Source organism: Nelumbo nucifera, chromosome 2, assembly GCF_055504915.1.
Source record: "Nelumbo nucifera cultivar China Antique chromosome 2, China Antique-T2T, whole genome shotgun sequence".
NCBI classification, from domain to species: Eukaryota; Viridiplantae; Streptophyta; class Magnoliopsida; order Proteales; family Nelumbonaceae; genus Nelumbo; species Nelumbo nucifera.
In genome coordinates this window covers 51,190,953-51,215,389 of record NC_142650.1, presented here as the reverse complement: position 1 = coordinate 51,215,389, position 24,437 = coordinate 51,190,953, and the positions used below count along the sequence as shown (strand labels likewise).

At 38.4% G+C, this 24,437-nt stretch overlaps 1 protein-coding gene and 5 non-coding genes across 6 annotated transcripts; all 6 read left to right on the top strand.

Moving 5' to 3' along the window:
- The first annotated feature begins 2,349 nt into the window (after positions 1-2,349).
- Positions 2,350-2,423, top strand: TRNAV-CAC (transfer RNA valine (anticodon CAC)). The gene has a single exon. It is a non-coding gene; the product is annotated as a tRNA-Val (tRNA).
- Positions 2,424-2,498: 75 nt separating this feature from the next.
- TRNAV-CAC (transfer RNA valine (anticodon CAC)) lies at positions 2,499-2,572 on the top strand. The gene has a single exon. It is a non-coding gene; the product is annotated as a tRNA-Val (tRNA).
- A 75-nt stretch (positions 2,573-2,647) lies between these two features.
- TRNAV-CAC (transfer RNA valine (anticodon CAC)) lies at positions 2,648-2,721 on the top strand. Its single transcript has one exon. It is a non-coding gene; the product is annotated as a tRNA-Val (tRNA).
- Positions 2,722-2,796: 75 nt separating this feature from the next.
- TRNAV-CAC (transfer RNA valine (anticodon CAC)) lies at positions 2,797-2,870 on the top strand. Its single transcript has one exon. It is a non-coding gene; the product is annotated as a tRNA-Val (tRNA).
- A 79-nt stretch (positions 2,871-2,949) lies between these two features.
- TRNAV-CAC (transfer RNA valine (anticodon CAC)) lies at positions 2,950-3,023 on the top strand. The gene has a single exon. It is a non-coding gene; the product is annotated as a tRNA-Val (tRNA).
- A 151-nt stretch (positions 3,024-3,174) lies between these two features.
- Positions 3,175-17,813, top strand: LOC104601126 (PRA1 family protein A1). Its single transcript, XM_010264340.3, has 8 exons — positions 3,175-3,478; positions 3,742-3,782; positions 3,866-3,944; positions 10,941-11,027; positions 11,105-11,193; positions 11,285-11,356; positions 11,446-11,574; positions 17,417-17,813. The coding sequence occupies exons 1-7, from the start codon at positions 3,321-3,323 to the stop codon at positions 11,547-11,549; spliced, it is 630 nt and encodes a 209-aa protein (XP_010262642.1). The 5' UTR covers positions 3,175-3,320; the 3' UTR covers positions 11,550-11,574; positions 17,417-17,813.
- Positions 17,814-24,437: the final 6,624 nt, after the last annotated feature.

Below are 24,437 nucleotides of genomic sequence, written 5' to 3'. Positions count from 1 at the left end.
CTTCATAAGCACTAGGGGTCATCTCATAAGCCCTGAATTGCATACAAGTTCTCCCACATTGTGTTCATTTCTTTGTAGTTATTAGGGCTGTAAACATTGTTTGAAACCCAAACAAAACCATTCGCTACATTCTTGAACTCTATAGAAATTGAAAATATACCTATCAATTCCTCCACTGCTTTCACTACATTATCCCTCCAAAATGTGATGATTCTCTTAATGCTCTCCATGGAGTCACTATCCAACCTACATCCTTATATCTCCAAAAACTCCTAATCTACCTTCCGCTTGATTATGAAAAATTTGTTTCTTGTAATAGCGTAATTTCATGCTTTCATTTTTTAGTAAATCCTTAATCATCCTCATCTTTCTTGCACACTCCCTAAGCCTTTCACATTATAGCTAATGATCTTTATAGAGACAACTTAGAAAATTCCCCAATACACTTGCATTGATCCCTTACATGAGACACTTCCTCCTGTCCCCCTTACCACTAAATTCTAGATCTCCCTCAGTATCAAAGATTAACCTTTCCACCTCCATTCTTTTTTTTTTTCTTTTCCCTTTTCCCCATTTGTCATAACATCATTTTTCACCTCTTACTTCCCTCCCAACTTATTTTCCTTTTCTCCATTCCCTCAATTTTTGAAATTATTCTCGTTTTTTACTTTCTTCCTTATTAGCATTGGTGGCTTCCTAGCAAAAAACTCTTAATAACCACTCATTTCCAATATGCCTTCTCTTTGTTTCAATTCTCAAGTTCTATACAAATAAGATTCTAGATTTTATTCACTTTAAACAACCCCTTACTAACATCTTTAACTTCATCTATACATTTCCTAACCAACTAACCTGTACAATTGAACTACTAAGCCACAACCCACTTATCTCTTTTTAATGTGATGAACTTATAATATTAAATACATGCCTGAATTGTTTATATATTATTTTTAAATTTTCTTATATTTTTATATTTTTATTTATGAAACCAATTAATAATTTTTATGTATTATTTATTTTGCTTATGATATCACCAATTAACCATTTTGACCCACACAATTGAACTACTAACCTATAATATATTACATGCATTCCTAATTTTTCTGCACATTATTTATGGTATTATATATTATTTTATTTTTAACATCATGGCTTAATCAAGTTGACCTAATTTGTTAAATCACTAACCCACAACCCATTTGTTTCTTCTTTAAATAATGATGATTATATGATATTGGGGATGTGTTAAAATTATTGTACATATTTTCTGTTTTTTTTTTTATTGTTTTATACATTGAAGCAGATTTGGAAGGGCTTGGTTGTTCCATGTCCTTTTTGTGTCACATCGACATTCTATGCAACTACAACTACATTTGCTGCCATTTGAAATAATATAACTTACCAACAAAATTACTTGCCACCAGTAGCAATGTGATAATGAATGACACATACGTCTTTGAATATACTTAGGCGGCCTTGTCCTTATTTAACTCATTTGTTTACCAAGAACTCCAAAAAAATTTAAGTTGACGCTAACTTTCTTATTCTTAATGTTTAGAAAATCAGACTGGGCATAGAACTAGAGAAGGGAGAGGTTCACGGGTCAGAGGTTTGACCTGGGTCGAATTGTGATACATATATACTACGAGTCACATAAATACCATATATAATATAGTTTACAACTTTTAATGTGCTTAAATATTGTGGATGAATGGTAAGTTTTCTAATTTTTAAAACAAATGACTAGGGTTGAAGCCCTTTAACTTGCATTTTTTTTTAAATACGTGCATGATAATGAAATATGTACAATAAATAGTCATTAAGTAGCATAAGTAAAAGAGGTGGGTTAGTGGTAATTAAGTAATTTGTCAAAATAAGAGGTTTTTAATTCAAGTATTGTTAACAATATTTTAAAATTTCACTTATGTATGGACCCTAGGTAGTTTCATGAAATTGCGACTAATTAACTAGTTTTCAGTGGGTTTTGAACAAGTCTGGTTATTGGGGTGTCACTGAACCGGTTTTGACTGGTAAGGTCTCCTATGCGGAGACTTGGGATTGAATCACGCTTGCACTTGGGGCGATGGGCTACCCTCCTTTGTGTAGTGCTTCAAAATATATAAAATAAACAAAAATTCTATTCATGAGACAAGAATAGAGAGATCTCTTGAAAGCAAAAATTGTGTATAGTATGAAATTCAGCTGTTCAAAAAGAATATTTCCCCATAAATATAACATATAAATACAGGACATTTTTTCGATCAGATGTGCTTTTTTCGTGAGTTTACATGATTTCTACTGTCATGGGATCCATATTTTCATTTTATCAACTGTATGTATTCCCATCCAGTCTGGGTGGTGTAGTTGGTTATCACGCTAGTCTCACACACTAGAGGTCCCCGGTTCGAACCCGGGCTCAGACAAGAGACTTCTTCATCGAACATTTGACATGAGCTCGAACGGAGTATTATTTATAAAATCGGCCATAGATCATTCAAGTCTGGGTGGTGTAGTTGGTTATCACGCTAGTCTCACACACTAGAGGTCCCCGGTTCGAACCCGGGCTCAGACAAGAGACTTCTTCATCGAACATTTGACATGAGCTCGAACGGAGTATTATTTATAAAATCGGCCATAGATCATTCAAGTCTGGGTGGTGTAGTTGGTTATCACGCTAGTCTCACACACTAGAGGTCCCCGGTTCGAACCCGGGCTCAGACAAGAGACTTCTTCATCGAACATTTGACATGAGCTCGAACGGAGTATTATTTATAAAATCGGCCATAGATCATTCAAGTCTGGGTGGTGTAGTTGGTTATCACGCTAGTCTCACACACTAGAGGTCCCCGGTTCGAACCCGGGCTCAGACAAGAGATCTTTGTATAAAATATTTCACATGGGCTCGGTCAATAGAATTTATTATTACGAAATGGCCGACAGATCATTCAAGTCTGGGTGGTGTAGTTGGTTATCACGCTAGTCTCACACACTAGAGGTCCCCGGTTCGAGCCCGGGCTCAGACACTCTAATGTGGAATCACCACCATTCCGCTGTCTGTTCCTTAATTTATTTTTGTCCAGGCAACATCTAATTATCTATTACGATAGGGGTACTTTCGTAATTCAAACCGTAAAAAAAGGTATCGAATATCATGCAACAACAAACTTCATTCCTATGTCTATGTCCATGATCTTTCAGTCTCTGGAATTGAAGGGTCTTTTGCCTCTGCGAATTAAGAAAAAAATTAAATCGAAAATCGAGTCTGCAAATCTTCTTATAATTTCTTTGAATTTCTTAACTCGGACGAACCATTTTTAGAGATGGATTGGGGAAACGTAACAACGGAAGATCTGATCGATGCGCTTCGTGAAGTGGACTGGTCGTCACCTCCTCGTCCCCTTGCTGAGTTCTTCTCCAAATTCACCTTCCCTAGATCACACGCCAAATGGAACAGTCGTCTCAAGTGCAATCTCTACTAGTACTACCTCTTTTCCTCCTCTGTTTTCCGGTTCTGTAACTCGATCAGAAACCCCAGTTCATTTGTTGGATTCTTTTTGATCCATGTGCTCTGGTTTTATTTCCGTGAATTACGCAGTTTATAAAACCGTGATTTACGCAGTTCTGTTGCGCATATGATTTGGGTTATTTATCAGTTTTATCATTTGATTTTTCATGTTCCTCAAATTTTGGTTTCTCTTCTTTTTCTAATATGCAAAGTTGTTTTTTAATGTGTATTTACAGTTATCGGACCAACTACTTCATCATGATAATTTTCATACTTGGTAAGAACAGGAAGGTTACCCAATAGCTAGCATGTATTACTGGTGTGTTGGATGCCATTTTAATTTGATTATATCTTCAACAGGGATGGGATTTCTAAGGAGGCCTCTTGCCATTGTTGCTTCTCTTGTAACAGCCCTAAACATTGCTTTCCTGAACGATAGGTATGTGATTTTACTCTTTCTGTAGGTGTGTTTTTCCAATAAAGTAATAACTAAGAGTAATACCAGAATAGCTCTTCTTGCAATAGCAAATGGATATGGTTTTTCGGTTTGCACCATGCCTCTTTGATTTTAAGTTTCATATAAAACAGAGTAAAGTGGATGCTTGCATGAAAATTGCGGTGTTTTGGATCAAAATCCCAAATGACTTCATGACACGCTCAAATTCTCGATAAACATTCTAATATCTTCAACGATTCTTACGCATTTCCAGTAAGCTCACTAAAAAGATATTAACTTTGCATTTTGACTAGCAAGGTGCCAACCAGCTGGTTGGTAAGGTCTCCTGCTGGTCGTGGCGGAGACTTGGGATTGAATCCCCCCTGCACCTGGGTTGGGGGATGGGCTACCCCCCATTGTGTAACCCTTCAAAAGATATATAAAAAAAAACTTTGCATTTTGACTAACAATTGCAACTAACAAAGTAATGTATGATAAACTTGGCATATTTAGAAGTTATTCTGTTTTAGTATTAACAATTGATATATTGGAAGCAAATGCAGGTCATGCATGGCATAACAAGATGCATTAAACATTTCATTCTATTTGATATATTTAAGTAACTATTGGTGGTGGGTGGAGCGTTTACATAATGGTTGGCTTATTACATTTTTTATTAGATTTTCCAGGTCGGTTCTAAGAGTAACAATTATCCTAATGGGTTGCTCCCAATCTCTAATCCTTGTTTATATGTTCTAGCATGCCTTTTTTCACCCAAGTTATTGATGTAAATTTGCTTTTGATAGATACTCTTCTAATTTGATCTTACTATAATGGGGTCCATGGAAGCCATCATCAAATGAGAGAAATTTAATTTGGGTGGTGGAGGGTCTTGTGCGAATAAGAGGGGAGAAAAAGCTAGAATTATAGTATTTGTATAGTTGCAGATAGTACTTGATGATCTGAGCAATGAAGAGAAGGGTTTGATAAATGTAACAACATTGCCGATTGTAATGATACTATTTTAGGTATTAAGAGCCTTCTTTTGGTAAGTAATAGAAATATTTTATTAATAGTTCAGCAGAAGCAATTTGTACAAAGAACATCCCATAAGGTGGCATGAGATGCAGCCTCCCAATACCAAATATTACCATATTACAATTGAGCCTAGAAAAGATGATCCCTATGCACCCCTTACTTAGCTAAACAGTCAGCTATCCCATTAGCCAACTCTTACTGTCATATTGGAGGTCAACCATTTGACTCTTTTCATAGCTTCCCTGTAGGCCCAAACAACAGTGTCTGGAATCTGGATTCCTTAGCCACCCAATTATCAGCTTCAAGTCCCCCTTAACTCCCTAGCAAGTTGTGCCCCCTGCAGAACAACTTGAAGAGAGTCCCCCACACCAACAGGACCTGGACATAAAGCAACTATACTGTCATATGCATTTCTTAACACACCCCCAATTCCTGTGGGTCCTGGATTCCCCAAGCTGCTAGCATCAAAGTTAAGCTTAATGAAACCTTCTTCAGGAGGTACCCAAGCTATAGCCAGCTTTAACCTTTATTCCTGAGCTCCTTGCTACAACTCCTCAATTCCTACAAATATCATCATAGGAAAATAGGGAAAATATCCAGAGTTTTAGCCCAATGGATATTTAAAATGCAGCCCCAAATAGACTCCTCACTCCTCTCCTCTCCTTATTTTTGAAAATTCTAGCATTTCTCTCCTCCCACATTGTCCACACCAGCAGGGCAACCCTAGAACATCTCCACTAGATCTTGCCCCTTCTCTTAGGCCATCTGAAGGTTGTAGGGTTGAACTAACACTAGGTGAGGGGAAAAAGAATCAAAGCACTGTATTAAGAACCTATTTTACATAGACACTGCAAAATGGGTGGGTTCTTTTTGTGATAGTAAAGAAAAAAGGTTTATTAGACAAAATAGAATAACATACATACTGACCACCCAAGCCCAATTAAAACCCATCATCAATTCTCAGACCCAAAACAAATCAGTCCTTGTCATCTCAAATACCCAAAACTTTTCTTCACATAATCAAAACCTCATTCTGCAGACCCTACAAGGTCGGTAGAAAAACCACACTGTTATATCTTTGAACATTCCTTTTATATCTCAATATCAACTGCATTCTCACATTTCCAATACGTCTGATCTGGCTGCTAAAAGTGTACTGAAGATGCTGATTTAGGATGATTGAGCCTCTCCTTCTCTTCTAATGCCAAATACCTTTTTAGTCTGTTTCCCACCTCCTAAAAGGATATCCCTAAACTTTTGTTAAGATCCACACGATTGCCTACCTTAAACTTTTGTTTAATTAATACATCAACATCTTCATTATTCCTCTCCCATCCTTATCATATTTTTACCAACATTTAAACATTCTCTGCTTGATCTGTCGAAATTGTCAAAAGCAGGTTCAGTTCTAAGCTTTTAGTTTCTGAACACCATCTTCTACTGATTCAGCTTGATGCACCTGCCATCTTTGTGATTAACGGCAATGGATGTGTGGCAACAACTTGCCCCTGATTACAGCCAACTCCAACCTCAGATATATTTTCCAAAGTCAAAGACCATTGTTGTTTGGAAGAAACACTAATAATGAATCAAAGTGTTCTCTGTTCTTATTCTTGGTAGATTTTTTTTTTATGAAATGAGAACTCCTTCAAAATCTTCATGTTTAAACTTTCCTAAACATCTTACGAAGTCCAGCCCCATAAAGATCACTTCTAAGACAAGAGAACCTTCGAGGCTTTGACATTTATGACCTTAATTCTTCACTCAATGCTAATACTCTTATCTTACTAGGACAGTCCAGCATGATTGATCATCAATGTACTTCCTTAAGCAGCTGTCCTTTTACGGACCAAGTCCATCACCACATTACAGATTGAGACATCATAAAAAACCTTTATATTTGGTGCTCTACCTTCATCACTGACTCTCAAAGCACTGTCCAAGATTCCATTCACATTTTACTTGCTGGTCTTACATGACACAAAGATTGAGACTAACCTTCATGGCATTGAGCACCCATTGTCTAGTCTAGTTCCTTTGTCCTCCATCAATATCTTTCCAGGCAAGCACATCACGACCATCTGCCTCTTTTTTCTCGTTGTGACCTTTGCCTTGGTACACTTTACCTGAGTTCATGGCTTTGTTGTAACAATCATTTACCAATCCCTCCTGCCCTCACCTTTTATCCACATCATCCACCAACTAAACCACAGAGCTATTACTATTGGACAGAACTTGCTCCTGGTGCAAGTCTTCACCACTTACCACCATTTCACAATCATGAGGAGATACATCATCTTCCCTATGCACCTGCTCAATGGAGTCTTGAAGATCCTTTTTGTTTGTGCTCTCCCCTTCTGCAAGCCTAGATTTTTATCAAAATCCTCAAAATGTCTCAAAGGAGACGATGAAGAATGGGTTTGGGGGTACCACGTTATTACCCACTCCCACTTGTCCCATTGATTAAAATTATTCATATGCCTCTTTAAAACATATCCTTGCCCATTTGGACCTCCAAGGTGGTTTTTTTTTTGATCAATAACATCAATTTCATTAAATTAAGAGAATAGAGGGAAAGGAATACAGAGGGAGATAAAATAACTTAGCTCCCCAAAAAACAGAAAACTCAGGGAAAGCAAAGAAAATTAAAAACTAGCCCAGAAAACAGACTCCCTAGTCACTCCTTGCTTGGTCAACCCATCCGCAAATGAGTTGGCACTCCTCTTCACCCAGCTGTACTGAATCTCTATGTCCCTACCCAACCATAAGAACTGTTTTTTCTCATTGTTAAAGTTCCACAAACCACTGTCCTCTGTCTTCAACCAATTAACCACCACCTTCGAGTCACCTTCCAGAATCAAACGACTAATATTTAGATCTTTTGCTCTTCGAATTCCTTCAAGCGCTACAAGGATCTCAGCCCTAAGTGAGTCACCTTCTCCAATAGGGCCAGAGAATAAAGCAGTAACAATCCCTTCCTCATTCCTGAAGACTCCTCCAATCCCAGAGGGCCCTGGATTCCTTACACTGCTGCCATCAAAATTCAGCTTTCTAAAGCCCGAGGGGGGAGGGGACCAGAATAGACAAAGAGTCCTCTTGCATCTTGTAGTGGAAGTAATCTCTTTCCAGTTTCTTAGCAAGTTGTCCATAGGACAATCTGAAAACGACTCCAAAGATTTTAGCCAGTGGACCGCTCTTATAAGGATTCAGTCTAACAAGTCTTCCAAAGTTTTTTCCTTGTTAGAAAATATGCGTGAGTTTCTTTCTTCCCACAAAGACCAGCAAACCGCTGCCCTAATACACCTCCACATAGTCTTCCCTCGCTTCTTAGGCCAACTGAAAAGAGATGGGGAAAACAAACCTTGGACAGTCTCCGGAGGATACCAAGAACACCCAAAACGGGAGAAAACCCACTCCCAAACAGATTTAGCAACCTTACAAGAGACCATGAGGTGGTAGCCAGATTCCCCATCAGCTTTACAAAGAGCACATCTATTAGGAAGTAAACAATAGTTGGGTCTCTTTCTTTGGAGTAAGTCTAAAGTGTTGATTCTTTCTAGGAAAATTTCCCAACAAAAAAACCCCACCCGAGGAGGAATAGGTCTGCTCTAAATTTCCTTAACTGGAAAGGACAACCCCAGGGGGGTAGGAGACTGAGTTAAAGTTTCAAAGAAAGAAGCACAAGAAAATGTACTAGAGCTAGAAAGGGTCCAAAATCTGGTGTCTTCCTTAGCAGGGTTTAGGAAGACACCCTCAAGGGAGGCTAGCAGAGCTACCAGGCTATCCAAGTCCGTATCCCTAATTGCCCTACGCAGGCCAAGGTTCCAACCAAAGCCCGAAGTGGAAGCTGAAGGGACTAAGAAAGAAGAAATGGGTTCATTTTTCAAGTCTGAAAGAGCATACAAGGAAGGAAACTTGTCTTTCAGAGGAGAATCCCCGACTCGAAGATGTTCCCAGAAATTTATTCGGTTACCAGAGTTTAGGCCATACCTGATCCAAGGGGAGAAAACTAGAAGCAAATTGTGGATGGATTTCCAAGGAGAAGCTGCTGAAGCCCTTGCCAAGATTCCAGGATCCCAGCCATTGTCTTCCAACCCATGAATGCTAGCCACAATCTTAGTCCACAATTTATCCATTTCCAAAGAGAACCTCCACAACCACTTCCCCAGAAGAGCCATGTTCCTTTTCTTGAAATTACCAATCCCTAGACCTCCTAATGTTTTACACCTAGAGACCACCTCCCAACTCACCCTATGATCTCTCTTCTCCTCTCCAGGCTCCCAGAGAAAGTTCCTTATTAATTTTTCCAAAAGGTTTGAAACCTTTGAGGGGATCTTAAACACTGACAGAAAGTAAACAGGAAGGTTAGCTAGGGTAGATTTAATGAGAGAGACTCTTCAAACAGAATTTGTGGTCCCATCTCTACCTTTGAGGGGATCTTAAACCTTTGAGGGGATCTGTAATAGTCCATGCCATCTAGCACCATGTCTCACCCTCAAATTGGATTGACCCGGCCAATCATGTAGTTACTTAATTCTGTGGTCCCATCTCTACCACCTCTCCAAACAGAATTTTCCGATTTTTAGTTTAATGCCATCTCATTTTAACTGTTGAAAATACTTTTTTTTTTTTTTAATTTCCCTGCCATCCAAAGCCTTAGCTAAAGTTTCTTTTCAAATTCATTCTTTGTATAGCATTAAACCTTTATGCTTACCATTTTATCATCTTCATAGGCAACCAAGTTATCTGTCTGTGTTGGATGCTTTAATTCGCAATGTAATTTTGTGGTTGAAACCTTTTCCATGGCATGCCCTAACTTCACATCCATATCCATGGTTGGAAACCAGGGCTCAAATGGTTAAGGTCATATATGGAAAATGCAACAGTTACCATTTTTGGTTATTTTATGCTTTTATCTATTTGGACAAAAACTTAAATAGCTTTGATAAGAAAACTTAATCTGCTTTCCAGGAAAGTTTTATTTGATCAGTCCGTTTTTGGGATAAGTCAGCAACAAAATGAAAAAACCTTGAGAATGCTTTGCAGGAAGTAATAAAAAAGCAAAAAGAATACCATTAAGGAATTAATAAAAAAGAATATCGTTAATGAATACTAATAAAGAAAAGAAAGTACAAAACTATCAAAGAAATCTTAAAACACTGGAAATTGTAAAGTATAGCTAGAAAACACTTGAATAGAGAAGGATGTAAGACAAATTAAAGTTTTTTTATCAATAACAGAAAGTTTTCTTGCTTAAAAACAGGATTCACGTGGTCATGTACAAGCAGTACTGCCAGTGCATAATATGCTTTTATATACAGTTCAAAGTGGCACGCCTCAACCCTTGAAGTTAAGACCCCAAACTACCTTGCCCATTATGCTTTTATATACAATAATTCCTCCATAAGGACTATACCCCTAAACAGCTGGCTTCTGTGGACTCACTTGCCTAGCAAGAACATCAGCTAGGCTGTTGGTGAACCTCTTTACTGAGTTGAAGCTAACTGTATATACAATAACTTCCTTTTTGATTCAGAAAGGGGAAGCACAAGTTTAGTGATAAGAAATTATCGGGTATCAGTGTTGTCAAAGTTTTGACCAATCAATGTCCAGTGATTTGAGAGCTGTACCTTATTGACTGGTTGGGTTGACCATGAAGTTATTGTAAAGTTCATTTGTTTGCATTTGTATCTAATATATACAATAACACTGCATATGTAAATCAATTGCTTTAAGTAACCATGATTACATGTGGTTGGGGTTAATAAGGTATATAAATAGAATGAAGGCATAACAAAGCTAGGAAAAGGAACATTTTTAATCCATTTGTTTCTCGTCGTATCTTGCTTATGTTTACCTAATTTCAGTGGCTGTGATGATTCATCATCCTTATAGAAGTCAAATTTTAATTGTTTTGTTCATATATGGTATTATTATTGTTGTTGACAACTGGTTTTACAGCTTTGCAGTTACTTTTAATGAGAAGGTAACAAGAACTGTGAGACAGTTCTCTCCACATTTAGCTGCAAAGATGAGACCACCTATGGTGTAAGTGAGGTTGTGTTCTTATTTGTGTCCTCAGGGTAGTTGAATTGTTGCTTATCTTAAAGTCTATTTATCCCCAGGCCTGTTATTCGGGGGCGCCCATCACCTAGAAAAGCAATTCATATATGTGGAAAGCCTCGTTGGATGTTTGTCTTGATATTTTCAGCAGGTATTTGGACTTTAAGTCAGTTCATATGTATAAAATTAGCCATGAAATAATATTGTTGATATCGCTTAATCGACTATTTTTCCTTTTCCAGTTAGTTGCATTCTGTGGATCACGTCTTGTGGTCTCCTTACAGTTCTATGGGCATTTGCCATTGGCCTTCTTGGTATATGATCATCAACATATTTTATACTTTTTTTTAAGTTTTTTTCTTTGGCAATGTATTTTTACTGGCTAATTGTGCCTCTTTTGCAGCAACCATCCTTCATGCAAGCTTTAGAACACCTAATCTAAAAGCACGCCTGAACACATTCCGTGAAGAATTTCGTGCAGTGTGGCGCAATTATAGTGAACTGTAATTGGGTGCATTATGTGTTCATAAAAGTGAGTAAACTTCACTCTGTATCTTTATGTTTGGGGGTCTTACACTAGTGGTTGTACTATATATCTATAGATGTGAATATTTCTGATTATAGTCTAATGATTGGTTTGATGATTGTACATGGAATTTTCTCCTTCCATTTTTCTCTGGAACACTTATCTCATTAACTGGAAGCAAAATATACATACACACATGCACACACTTGATTTTCTGGTATCCAATTGTTAATGTACCATGTTTTTTTTTCTGTATTTTCTGATAAATTTTCTATTAAAGATCTTTGAGAATTGGACTATAGTCCTGCTTAAATTCTAAATTGATAGCTAAATAGTTTTTTAATAAGTTAAAAAATTTGGAATTTGATCAAAATGAAATTAGAAGATACAATGATTTCTTGATGCTGTCGAGATGTGTGGTAAAGTTCATAAATGCATACTGAACAAAACCCTAATTTTGTTATAAAATTGAAACTTGGAAGCTCACAAGGTTTTGGTCACTGGGTGTTAATTTTCTTGATTGTTAACTGACCTTCGAAATTTTGTTGATCAGTGAAATACGTTACTTCTAGTGGAGTACTCCATCGCTGAAGCCCGACTTCCCCCATTCCCAACATGTGTGCTACGACCATGTCTTTATCTGCATCTATTGATCTCATTTTGGATGTGCTGTTTTTCTCTCCATGGAATAAAGTTCCCTCAATGTTTTTGATGAAAAAGGGTGCAGTGACCTGTCTGACATTTTAGTTTTTAGAGGAAATTCTCTATGTGGCACCTTGCTGATGTCATGTAACATAGGGAACAAGATAAATGCTTGAATTTTATTATCATGTTTTTCTTTTCTATAAGCTTCTAAATAAGAAAAAAGACGACAAAAGTAAAAACTCTTTCTTGCCTTCATTATCCTTCTACAAAAAGAGAGTCGGTAAGGTATTTACTGTTTTTTTTATTGGAAACGGTAACTTTCATCAAGGATATCAAAAACATTTTACACTGTCAACCACTCAAACAAAGAGTGTTGACCCCAAAATAACATTAAGAATTACAATACAGCCCAAAAGAAGTTTTCCCTGAAAGTCCCCTATTTTGCCAAGCCATCTGCCACAGAGTTTGCTGATCTCCTTACCCATTTGAATGTTACTCCAACTTCCCTTGCCAAGCAGATTATTTCCCTTATTTGCTGTCTAAACTTCCATACACCCAACATCTTTGTTTGCAGCCACCCTATTAACAATTTAGAGTTTCCTTCCACCTCCAAGTTCTGAAATTCCCATTGCTTGGCATATCTCAGGCCTTGTAGGAGAGCCAAAATTTCAGCTCTCCTAGAGTCTCCCACTCCTATGGGACCTGAGTATAATGCCACCATTCTGCCCTCCCCATCCTTAAAGACTCCCCTAACTCCCGAGGGTCCTGGATTACCCATGGAGCTTCCATCAAAATTTAATTTTACCCTTTGTTGTGCTGCTGGTGTTCAAGAAGGCTGAAGGACATGAAACCCCTTTGTATATCATCCACTGAAAAGTCTTTAAATAAGTCACTTACTTTCAGCCAGTGTATGACTTTAATGGCTATGCAGTCAATGATTTGTTCTGTTGATCTTTGTGCCCCTTGGATCATTCTGTTATTCCTTTCCTCCTATAAGGCCCAAAGGATGGCTGCTCTTGTTGCCCTCCACATCACTCTTCCCCTTTTTCTTGATAGTAGGAAAAAACTTGGGTTGAATAGACTTGTCACATCTGAGGGAGGAGTCCATCTGCAACCAAATAAGGCAGAAAACCAATTCCACACACAAGAAGCAAAGGGACAAGAAAGTAAAAGATGTGTAACTATCTCACCATTTCCCAAACATAGGCAACATACATGAGGGGAGAGGCAATGATTCATCCTTCTTTTTTGTAAATTATCCAGAGTATTAATTTTCTGGAGCACCACCTCCCAACAAAAGTCTCTTATTTTTTGGGGTATAGGACTGCACCAAACTTCCTTTATAGGAAAGGAGCCTCCTGGGTGCGAGGAATGAAGGAGGGTGGAGAAAAAAGAGGCACAGGTATAGGAGCCAGAGGGGACTCTGACCAGATCCTTCTGTCTTGGCAAGAGAGGTCCAGGAATGCAGTATTAAGAATGGAGATTAGTTCATCTACTAAGCCCATTTCATGTTCCCTTAACCCTCTCCTTAATCCTAGATCCCAAGAGTTTTCATTAACAAGCATTGAAGAAATCACTCTCCCTTTGTTGAGGGACAATGAAAAAATAGGTGGAAATCTGTCTTTGAGAGGAATGTTCCCAAGCCAGATATCCTCCCAGAAACGAACTTTGTTACCCATACAAGCATCATACCAGACCAGCTGAAGGAAAAACGGTAACAAATTGTGAATTTCTTTCCAAGGAGAAGCCCTTGTTGCCCTAGGATCAAGACTAGCGTCCCATCCATTATTTACCATGCCATGAATACTTACAATTACCCTATGCCATAAGTTCTCTTGTTCCAAAGGAAACTTCCATAGCCATTTACTCAGAAGTGCCAAGTTCCTAAGTTTGATGTTTCCTATCCCTACTCCTTGATACCACCTCCCACTTTACCAAATGACCTTTTTTGTATCCCCTGGCTCTCAAAAGAAGTCTCTCATCAGTTTCTCCAGTTTATTGGCCACTTTTAAGGGGATCCTAAAGGTTGAGAGGTAATAGACTGGCAAACTAGTCAATGTTGACTTTATTGGGGTTATTCTACCTCTTAGAGATATGTAGTTTCTCTTCCAGCCAGCAGGCCTTTTTGTGAATCTTTCTACTACCGGATCCCAAAAGTTAACAAAAGTCAGGTTCCCCCCTAAGGGTAGACCAAGGTACTATAGAGGCCACTCACCTACCCCACATTGCAACAAACTAGCTAGGCTTTCAACCTCTCCTCTCTCCTTACTTAACCCTGCTATACAACTTTTGCTCCGGTTTACTTTGAGGTTAGAGATCTTTTCAAAAAGGGATACCATCCTTTGTAAATTTGTCATTTCCTCCCTTTCTCCTTCGCAAAAGATTAGAATATCATCTGCAAATTGTAAATGGGTAGCCACCACATTATTCCCCCCAATTCTCCAACCTCGTATAAAATTGTTGGCATCAGCCCTTGAAATCAAATCACTAAACACATCTGCTATTAGAGTGAAGAGGAAGGGGGAAAGGGGGTCACCTTGTTGAAGGCCCCTTTTAGTTGGAAAGAAATCTCTGGCAACTCTGTTAACCAAAATGGAATAATGACAGGAGGAAATACAACCCTTTATTCATTTGCACCATCTCGCTCCAAAACCTCTCAACCTTAACACTTCTAGAAGGAAATCCGAATCCACCAAGTCATAGGCTTTCTTCAGGTCCAATTTGCAAACTAGCCCTTTTTCCTTTCTCCATTTTTTAAACTCCACACACTCATTTGCAATAAGGATTTGGTCTGTTGTTTGCCTTCCAAACACAAAAGCCCCTTGATTCGGAGAGATTAAAGATGGAAGAACTTTTTTAATCCTCTCAGCTAACACCTTGGAGACAATTTTATACATGCTACCCACAAGGCTTATAGGTCTAAAATCTTTTGGGTGGGAGGCATCTAAGGTCTTAGGGATCAAAATGATAAAAGTGGCATTTTCCCCTGAGTTGAATTTACCCCTCTCGAAGAATTCATCAAAAACTTCCTCTCTTATTTACTGTTTTACTGACCAAATTGAGTGAGATGTTCAAATTGTTGGAAGGAAATTTTACTTCTTTGATACAGTTTGAATTCCAAAGGTGCTCTTCAACCTTATCTCCACCTGAGAATCTTCTGCTACTTCTAGTCAAGTAGGATGCAAGGTAGAGACTTGATGCAGCCATATTATGCTGGTAGAACTATTAGCATGTAAAAGTATGGCTTTAATTTATGCTAGTGGAAGTGCAGCACGTGTATAGACAACCATGTAGTGGGGAATGGGGATACCGACTCTTCCAGAAGCTTGTGAGTTAAACTTGAATGTCTTTCCTTGAGCTTAGGTTCTTAATAACGCACCTTGTGGAGGTGTGTATGTGCCTTTTGCTACCTTTAACCACTCGTTATATCATTTATCTTTGAATAAACTTTCTACCACCACTGCTGTCTTTCATCACTGGCATTTTTATGTCAATTTCTGCCAATGTTGCATGGGCTTTCCTAAATTAATGAAGTGTCCTTGTTGGACACACATTGGACTCCAACACTCCCTGGATTCTTGTTGGACTTTTCACCAAAACATTTTGCTATACTTGTCTGATATAAAGGAATAATTAATACACACGATGGATGCCTTTTTTTTCTAGAAACCATTATTAAATAACAAAGCTAAAGTTTGACCTTTCTTGATAGTATGGACTATGTAAATAGTTTGAATTTGAAAAATATGGACTATGTTATGTGTCTGGGTGCTATGACATGTTTTCATTTCTGATTCTTGTGTCAGTGTCCGTGCAACAATGTACAGAATTTTATTAACAGAGATTATCTTTCTCTAGGTTCAAATTGCCTTTCAAAAAGCAAAAAAAAAAAAAAAATTTTTTCTATAGGTTTATAATGTTAAACATTGAGTATAAATAGTTTATACTTATTTATTAAGGTGAAACAACTAATGTTAGAACACCTATGGGAGAGATCAAACTTTACAGTTGTGGTGGGTCTTCACCAAGGCTAGGCACTTAACCCTTGTTTATTTGCACTTATCATAGATGAATTGACCAAACACATTCAGGAGGAGGTCCCTTGGTGCATGTTGTTTGCTGATGATATTGTTTTAATTGATGAAACTAATGAAGGATTAAATGCAAAATGAAGCTTATGGACAAATGCCTTGTAAATAAGAGGTTTTGAAAGACTAAAACAGAAGGTCTATCAAAAAGAAGACTAAAACGGAATATATGGTATGTAAATTTAATAATAAAAATAGGAGTGAAAATCAGGGTACACTTATGATTGGAGAACAAGAGATAACTCAATGCGACCTTTTCTGGTACTTTGGTTCGATAATTCATAACCAGGGAGAGATTGGGGATAATGTTGCCCATAGAATTAGAGCAGGATGGACAAGTGGTGCATCTAGAGTTTTATGTGTTAGATGAATACTTAGATCAAAGGGAAAATTCTATAAAAAATTTGTAAGGCCATCTATGCTATATGGAGTAGAGTGTTGGGCAGACAAGTGGCAACATGTCCAACTAATGAGTGTGGTAGAAACGTGCATACTGAGATAGATGAGTGAAAAAACTATAAAGGATAGGATCAGAAATGAAGTTATTCATAGGAATATAGGAGTAAGCCCCAATTTAACTTAGATGGTTTGGTTATGTGCATAGCCAGTGATTTGTTGCAAGTTGAAGGGGTTATAAGGGCTAGGGGTAGACCAAAATGAACTTGGGTAGTAGTAAAAAATGATTTAAGTACCAATAACTTAACAATGGATATGGCTTTAAACAGAACGGAATGATGAAACAGGATTCATGTAGCCAACCCCATGTAGTTGGGATAAGATTTGGAGGACGAATATATTTTATTTATAGATGTGTCTGTGAGTTTTTGTTTATCATCTTGCAGAGTTCCAGACACGTATGCTTCTGATTTTCATGTTCACGTCCATGCAACATTAGTTTCTACATGTTAACTGTTTTTTCCCCTGTGATCAGAATGGGCAGTGTCTGTTGGAATTGCCCCTTATCAGTTGCTATATGTTGCTCTTTAAATGTAACAACTCCACTTATGTAGTTATATTTCATTTCGGTGTCACGAATGCTTAGATTTGAATGAAATATGACACCTGACTATAGTTAATGTAAGTTGTAGTCTAATTAATTGTCTACTCCTGCATAGGAATCCTACAATTGGTTGTAAGCTGGCTGACGAGTTTGTGTTCTGAAGTTGAGCTAAGGGCTTTACCGGTTATTGCTGCTGCGGCCGCACTGTTCTTCTAAAATGCTGTTATTGGCAGACCCCCCTCCCTAAGTAGCTGCATATCCGTATAGATCGCTGGATGTAAATCTTTTGCAGATCTAATTTGTGTAATACTTAATATCTCCCATTTATGGAGAAACAATTGAGAATTTATGAGCTGAAATTCTTCAGGATTTTTGAGCCTTCTAGGAATGCTTTTCAATTTAGGAAAGCAATCACCCATTCTTGGATGATTTTATCTGGTTGTAGCACCATTATTTATGAATGAGACTTGAATTTAGATAGCGTGGGCTTGTGATTTATTTTCTATATTCAATTCCCCCTTGTGATGGTTTGGACTTTCTCCAGGGTGCAACACTAATTAAATCACGCCGTTTTACTTTTTTTTTTTTTTTTGTTTCCGATAATCTATTCCCCTCGTGTGTGTGTAAATCTTTTGCAGATCTAATTTAACACTTAATATCTCCCGTTTTATGAAAACAATTGAGAAGTGTGTGGTTTTGTCAACAGGTCGGGTCTATCCAACATGCTGAACCAATTAGGTGGGTTTTGCTTTTGTGGTTTTGTCCTGATTAATAATTGGGTGGAGACCAGTTCTTACTGTTAAATTGATTAAGACCCGAACTTATTATAGTTAATAATATATAAAGTTCTAGTTTTTTTTTTGTTATATTTCATGTATAAAAGGGTAAATTTTATAGACAGTATACAAACGGAGTAACCCGTACTGAGCACGGGAGAGCGATACGAATACTATGGGAGAATAAATTCCTATCCAGGAAGAATTCCTGGATGCTAAAAAAATTTCCAATTGATCGTGGAATAGAACCCGTAAGCTGGTTGTTTGAAAGATTTATCTGTTCAAATTCTCAGCAATTGATTCAGTCTACGGGAAGAAATCCGAACAAATTGTAATAAATGACCAACGACGCTTCACCATAAAACTGTTCCTACCTAATTCAGCCGGAATACTACGGGAGAAGAAATTCCCATCCAGGAGGAGCTTCTAGATGCCAGAAAACTTTCCAATTGGCCATGGAAGAGAACCCGGAGCGGAAGGTAGTTGTTTGAAATTTATCTGTTCAAATTCTCAGCGATTGATTTATCAGTCTACGAGAAGCCTCAGAATAAATTGTAATAAATGACCAACGACGCTTCACAGAACCTTAATGGCGAGATTTGCTCCAACGATAACAGAAATTGTTCTGGAACAGTGGCGCCAAACTCAAATAATGAACAAATGAAGAAGAAAACGACCATCAAATTGGACCAAAATCAAAATTGGGACTGAAAATGCATTAATGGCATCAGATTCAAGAATCCGTTTTAACGATTTACAGTTCAATTACTTCAAATAACTTCTTCGGTTCCTGGTTCGGCGGTTCCTATTCCTGGGTAGGTATTTTAGTTCTGTTTTGTTTCTTTGTTTCTTTTTCTTTATCTTGCCTTTTTCAATTCTCACAAAGCTGATGAACCGCCAATGAAGTCGGGATCTTCCAACCCATTAATGGACTCCTCGATCAAGCATGCTGCAACGACAATTCCATCGTGCCTCAGCAAATCAGCCCTCTCGGCCGTCACTACACGAGTCCCGACGCAGTTGCCAAAGTACGTGGCGGGAACCGGAGGCTTCTGTCGAGCCCCACAGTCCACGTTGAACGAAAAGGGAAACCTCATAGTTTTTAAAACCGACCCGGTGATCGACCGGTCAGGGGTCCAGTTACTGGTTCGAACGGCCCGACCGTTCGATCCAAATGGTCGGCGTGTTTCTGACAAAAAAATAAAAAATTGAAAAACGGTCAAAACCATTCGAACGGTTTTAATCGGTCGGTTCAGCGGTTTGTTGATCAAAATTAACGGTTTTGGGAAAAAAATAGAATTGGTCAGGTGACCGGTTCCCGGTTTTTTCGATCCGACCATCCGGCCTGATCCGGTTTTTAAAACTATGGGAAACCCTTTGATCCCCGGACTTAACCAAGGATACCCAGATATAAGCGCACAGCAATGTGAAGGACGACAGGCAAGCTGGTGGTAGCTGTTTGTCCTTGTACAAAGTTGTCGTCTGACTCGGCGATGGCTAATGAAAACAAGTCGCCTTGGGCGTAATGGATCATGGGCTTGGGACATTCCGGTGGCCATGACAGATGTCCGGCAAAAAGATAGAAGTGGAGGAGGGTGAGAAAGAGTGAGTGTTTGATGCAGGGAAGGAGACTCTATCTGAAGTGACTAGATGAATGAGAGAAGCGGTAGGAGTAAAGTAGTTGCTTGGGTGGCACCGGCAACCAGAACAAGTCAAAGAAAAAGAGTGGGGGTGATACTTCGATGACTGAATAACCCAGCTGCAGGAGCGACTTTGCATAGCTCCACCACCTTCACTGACTTGGGTGGTGCCATGAGCGCCGGAGTCCGCAAGCAGGGAAGCTTGTGGGAGACTTAATGGCAAATAAATTCTGCAGGGAAGCTCGGGAGTTGGAGACTTGCAGTGAAAGAGGAAGAACAACGTAATATTTACACGTGATTGAGATGGTTAACTAAAAAGACAAGAATAAATGTGTGAATACATCAACCCAGACCTCATTCCTCATCTCTTCATACGTTACTACAAAATTTACGTGCGGATACCCTATTCTGTGGGAAGAGAAGGCCACGTCGTCTTGACCAAGGTCCTTCCCGCCTTAGTATATATAATTGATAAGACCATTTTGGGTTCTTTTGAGATAATTTTGGTTTAACACTTGTTCTTTTTAAGGTCAGCCATTAGCAGCTAAAAGGTTAGGTCGGTGTCCAGTTCACCCCTCCCAAAACATCATTCATGTAGGACCAGCATTGGGTAAATTAGTTGTCAGAGCCTTTTTAAGCATAGCATCAGATTGGAGTTTTCTGGGTAAAAAACCAACGCAAGGTTCAAAGTGTTAATATGATATGTATTGTATAAGATGTATTGTATTATATTTTTTGGAAGCCAGTTCGTCATGTAGTAATTCTTCATGCCGTCTTATATTTTTCATAGAAGTACAGACAGGTTCAATATAGATTTTTGATTTCCATTGGAGAGTTATAAATAACAATCCACGTTCTATGCATTAATACCCGCCTATGAATTAACATAGACTGCCACCTATTAACAGTATTCTGTACCAATAAATTCTGACCTTAGGCTGAATCGTCTTTCTCCCTATATTTTTTGGAAGCCCGTTTGTGGTCGGTTACTCGGTTACACTCTTATAATGTACAAAGAATAAAATTCATAGAAAGTGAAAACAACCTGCAGAAAAAATAAATAGAACGGAGGTCTCATCATCTCCAAGCAACGCCGTGTGTGTTAGTTGTTGGGTTTCCCTCTTATGTGGAGGATGGCCCAAGAAGCCCATGTGGTATTTTTGAGCCCATGGATGAGGGTATTTTTGCCCAAATGAAAATAGTCAAAGAAAATAACCTCTAGTGGTATTGGCTGCTGAAAGATTAGAGAGAAAGGAAGATAATCCCGTGTAAAAACAAAGAGAGAAAAGGAGTAGACTTTTCAAATTCCAGCCTGCACAATTTTCATATTGTGCTTCGATCGAAGGTCGTTTGTGGTCCGATTGAGCTGAAATTTTGCAGGCATGTTCGCGACTTAAGGTTCTTCAATATGAACGGTGGAGATCTGGTTTGACTCACTAGTTTGTGAGATATGAGTCTGTGAACAATACCTCTGTTTTAGGTGAGATTTCTCCATTATCTTGAGATATTTGTTAGTTTCCAAGGAATATATTTTCTTGATGATTTGCTGATTGTATGCTTCTAGTTTTATCTAGAGAGAACACTTGTATAATCACTTTCTTGATAGTGGAAGTTTTTGGTGACCGTGGTTTTTTTATCTTCCCACACTGGGAAGGTTTTTCCATGTAAATTTGATTGTGTTCTTGTGTGCTTGTTTTTAGTTTTAAGCTCTACTAAATTGTTTCCTAATAAATTCAAACAAAGAGGGAGAAAAATATTATTTCCGCTGTTTTGGAACTTGGTTAGAGTTTGCTTGATTTCGTGATTCTCCCAACAAAGTGGTATTAGAGTGGTTATTGTTACTGAATATCTTGTGTTGAATAAGGAAGCTAATTTGACTAGTGATTACTTTGAATGGTGCAAATTACCATACTTGAACAGGAAAAATGAAAGATCTCCTTTATATTAAACAATTTCATTTATCGGTGTTTGCCACTAGGAAGCCAAATAATATGTCTTAGGAACAATGGACCTTGTTACATCGACAGGTCTGTGGGTATATAAGGCAGTGGGTAGATGATAATGTTTTGAATCATATTAGTGGAGAAACACATGCACGTACACTATAGAATAAACTTGAAGAGTTGTATGCTCGGAAAACGGGAAATAATAAAATGATTCTCATCAAGCAGTTGATGGCTTTGAGGTATCGAGATGGAACTCCGTTGACAGATCACTTGAATACGTTCCAAGGTATAATTAATCAGCTAGCTGGAATGGGCATCAAGTTTGATGATGAGATTCAGGGGTTGCGTCTATTGGGTACATTGCCAGACTCTTGGGAAACATTCAGAATGTCATTGAGTAACTCAGCTCTGAATGGTATAATCAATATGGATTTGATTAAGAGCAGTATTTTAAATGAAGAAACGAGAAGAAAGTCACATGGGTCGTCTCAGTAGTCAGAGATTTTGGTTACAGAAAGAAGAGGGTGGAGTAAGAGCAAAGACTCCAGGAACAAAGATAAAGGAAGAAGTAAGTACAATAGGTTTGCTAATGTTGAGTGTCATCATTGCGGCATGAAATGACACATTAAGAAATATTGTAGATAGTTGAAACGGGAGAACAAGAAGAAAAGCAAAGAACAAGAGGGTGGTGATAACAAGGAAAATGATAGAGTTACTACCATTTCTACTAAAGACTTTCTTGCTGTTTATGAAAATAATGTTGTCAATGTTGCATGTCATGAGACCAGTTGGGTTATTGATAGTGGAGCCTCCATTCATGCCACATCTCGAAAGGACTTCTTTACATCCTACACGACATGTGACTTTGGTACAGTAAAGATGGACAATGATGGCTTGGCCAAAGTCGTTGGTATTGGAGATGTGTGCTTGGAGATGAATAATGACATGAAGCTACTTCTTAGAGGGGTAAAGCATATTCCTGACATTCGTTTGAATTTGATCTCTACAAGTAAACTTGATGATGAATGATATTGCAACACCTTCAGTAATGGCCAGTGGAAGCTTACTAGAGGTGCTATGATTGTTGCTCGTGGAAACAAGCATTCTAGCTTGTATATACTGCAAGCAAGACTCTCACAAGACGCTATCAATGCTGTGAAAAATAAGCTTACATCAGAGTTGTGGCATAAGAGACTTGCTCACATAAGCAAGAAATGCTTGACAGTATTGTGTGGTCTTATGAAGAAAACACAGTATATTTGATCTAGTACATTTAGATGTGTGTGGTCTTATGAAGACGAACTCTGGGTGGTGCCTGTTATTTTGTGACCTTCATGGATGATTATTCAAGAAAGTTATGGGTGTACACTTTGAAGAGCAAAGATCAAGTGTTAGACGTGTTCAAGCAGTTTCAGGCTCTAGTTGAGCGATAGACTGGGAAGAAATTGCGATGCATCATAACATATAATGAGGGAGAGTATTTAGGTCCTTTTGATGAGTACTGCAGGCATCAAGGCATTCAACATCAAAAGACACCTCCCAAGACTCCTCAGTTGAATGGTTTGGCTGAGAGAATGAATAGGACTCTAGTTGAAAGAGTAAGATATCTTCTTTCGCAGGCTCAGTTGCCAAGATCTTTCTGGGGTGAGGCTTTGAATACAGTTGTACATGTTCTTAATCTCACACCACGTGTTCCTCTTCAGTTTGAAGTTCCAAACAGAGTTTGGACTGGCAAAGATGTTTCTTATGATCATCTGCGTGTTTTTGGTTGCAAGACATTTGTGCACACCCCAAAAGACGAGAGGTCTAAGCTTGATGTGAAGGCGCGGCAATGTCTTTGTTGGTTATGATCTAGATGAATTTGGGTACAAATTATATGATCCAATTGAGAAGAAGCTAGTTAAGAGTCGTGATGTTGTATTTATAGAAGATCAGATTATACAAGATGTTGAGAAGACAGAAAAAGCAGTCCATCAATATAGTGATGGTTTGATTGACTTGGATCTGATTCCTTTATCAGCACAGATGGAAAATACTCAGGATGATCAACATGGTACTAATGAAGTAGATGCTCCTACGTAGGTCGAGACAGATCATCTGACTATTGATCAGTTGCCAGAACCAGAAATTCCACTCAGAAGGTCTACTAGAGATCGACCTCATTCCACACGGTATGATGCAAATGAGTATGCATTATTGACAGATGAGGGAGAGCCTCAATGTTATGCAAAAGCCATGGAAGATGAAAACAGGGCTCATTGGGTTGGTGCTATGGAAGATGGGGTGCAATCTTTGTATGACAATCACACGTTTGAGCTGGTAAAGTTGCCTAAGGGTAAGAGAGCTTTGAAGAACAAGTAGGTTTACAGGGTGAAGCAAGAGGACATACTTCACAACCACGATACAAAGCCAGATTGGTTGTCAAGGGATTCAGTCAGAGAAAATGTATTGATTTTGATGAAATTTTCTCTCTTGTTGTGAAAATGTCTTCCATACGTGTTGTTTTAAGCTTAGCAGCTAGCCTGGATTTAGAGATTGAGCAGATGGATGTGAAAACTACCTTTCTTCATGGTGAATTGGAGGAAGAGATCTATATGGAGCAACCAGAGGGTTTCGAGGTGAAAGGAAAATAGGGTTATGTTTGCCGGTTGAAGAAAAGCCTTTACGGTTTGAAACAAGCACCCAAACAATGGTATAAGAAGTTTGAGTCAGTTATGGGGAAGCATGGCTATAATAAGACTGCTTCTGATCACTGTGTTTTTGTGCAGAAATTC

Excerpts from the sequence above, each read along its gene's own strand:
- LOC104601126 (XM_010264340.3), top strand. The coding sequence starts at position 3,321 with ATGGATTGGGGAAACGTAACAACGGAAGATCTGATCGATGCGCTTCGT. Across the intron at positions 3,945-10,940 it reads ATTGCTTTCCTGAACGATAG|CTTTGCAGTTACTTTTAATG; the intron begins GTATGTGATTTT and ends CTGGTTTTACAG. Across the intron at positions 11,194-11,284 it reads TGTCTTGATATTTTCAGCAG|TTAGTTGCATTCTGTGGATC; the intron begins GTATTTGGACTT and ends TTCCTTTTCCAG.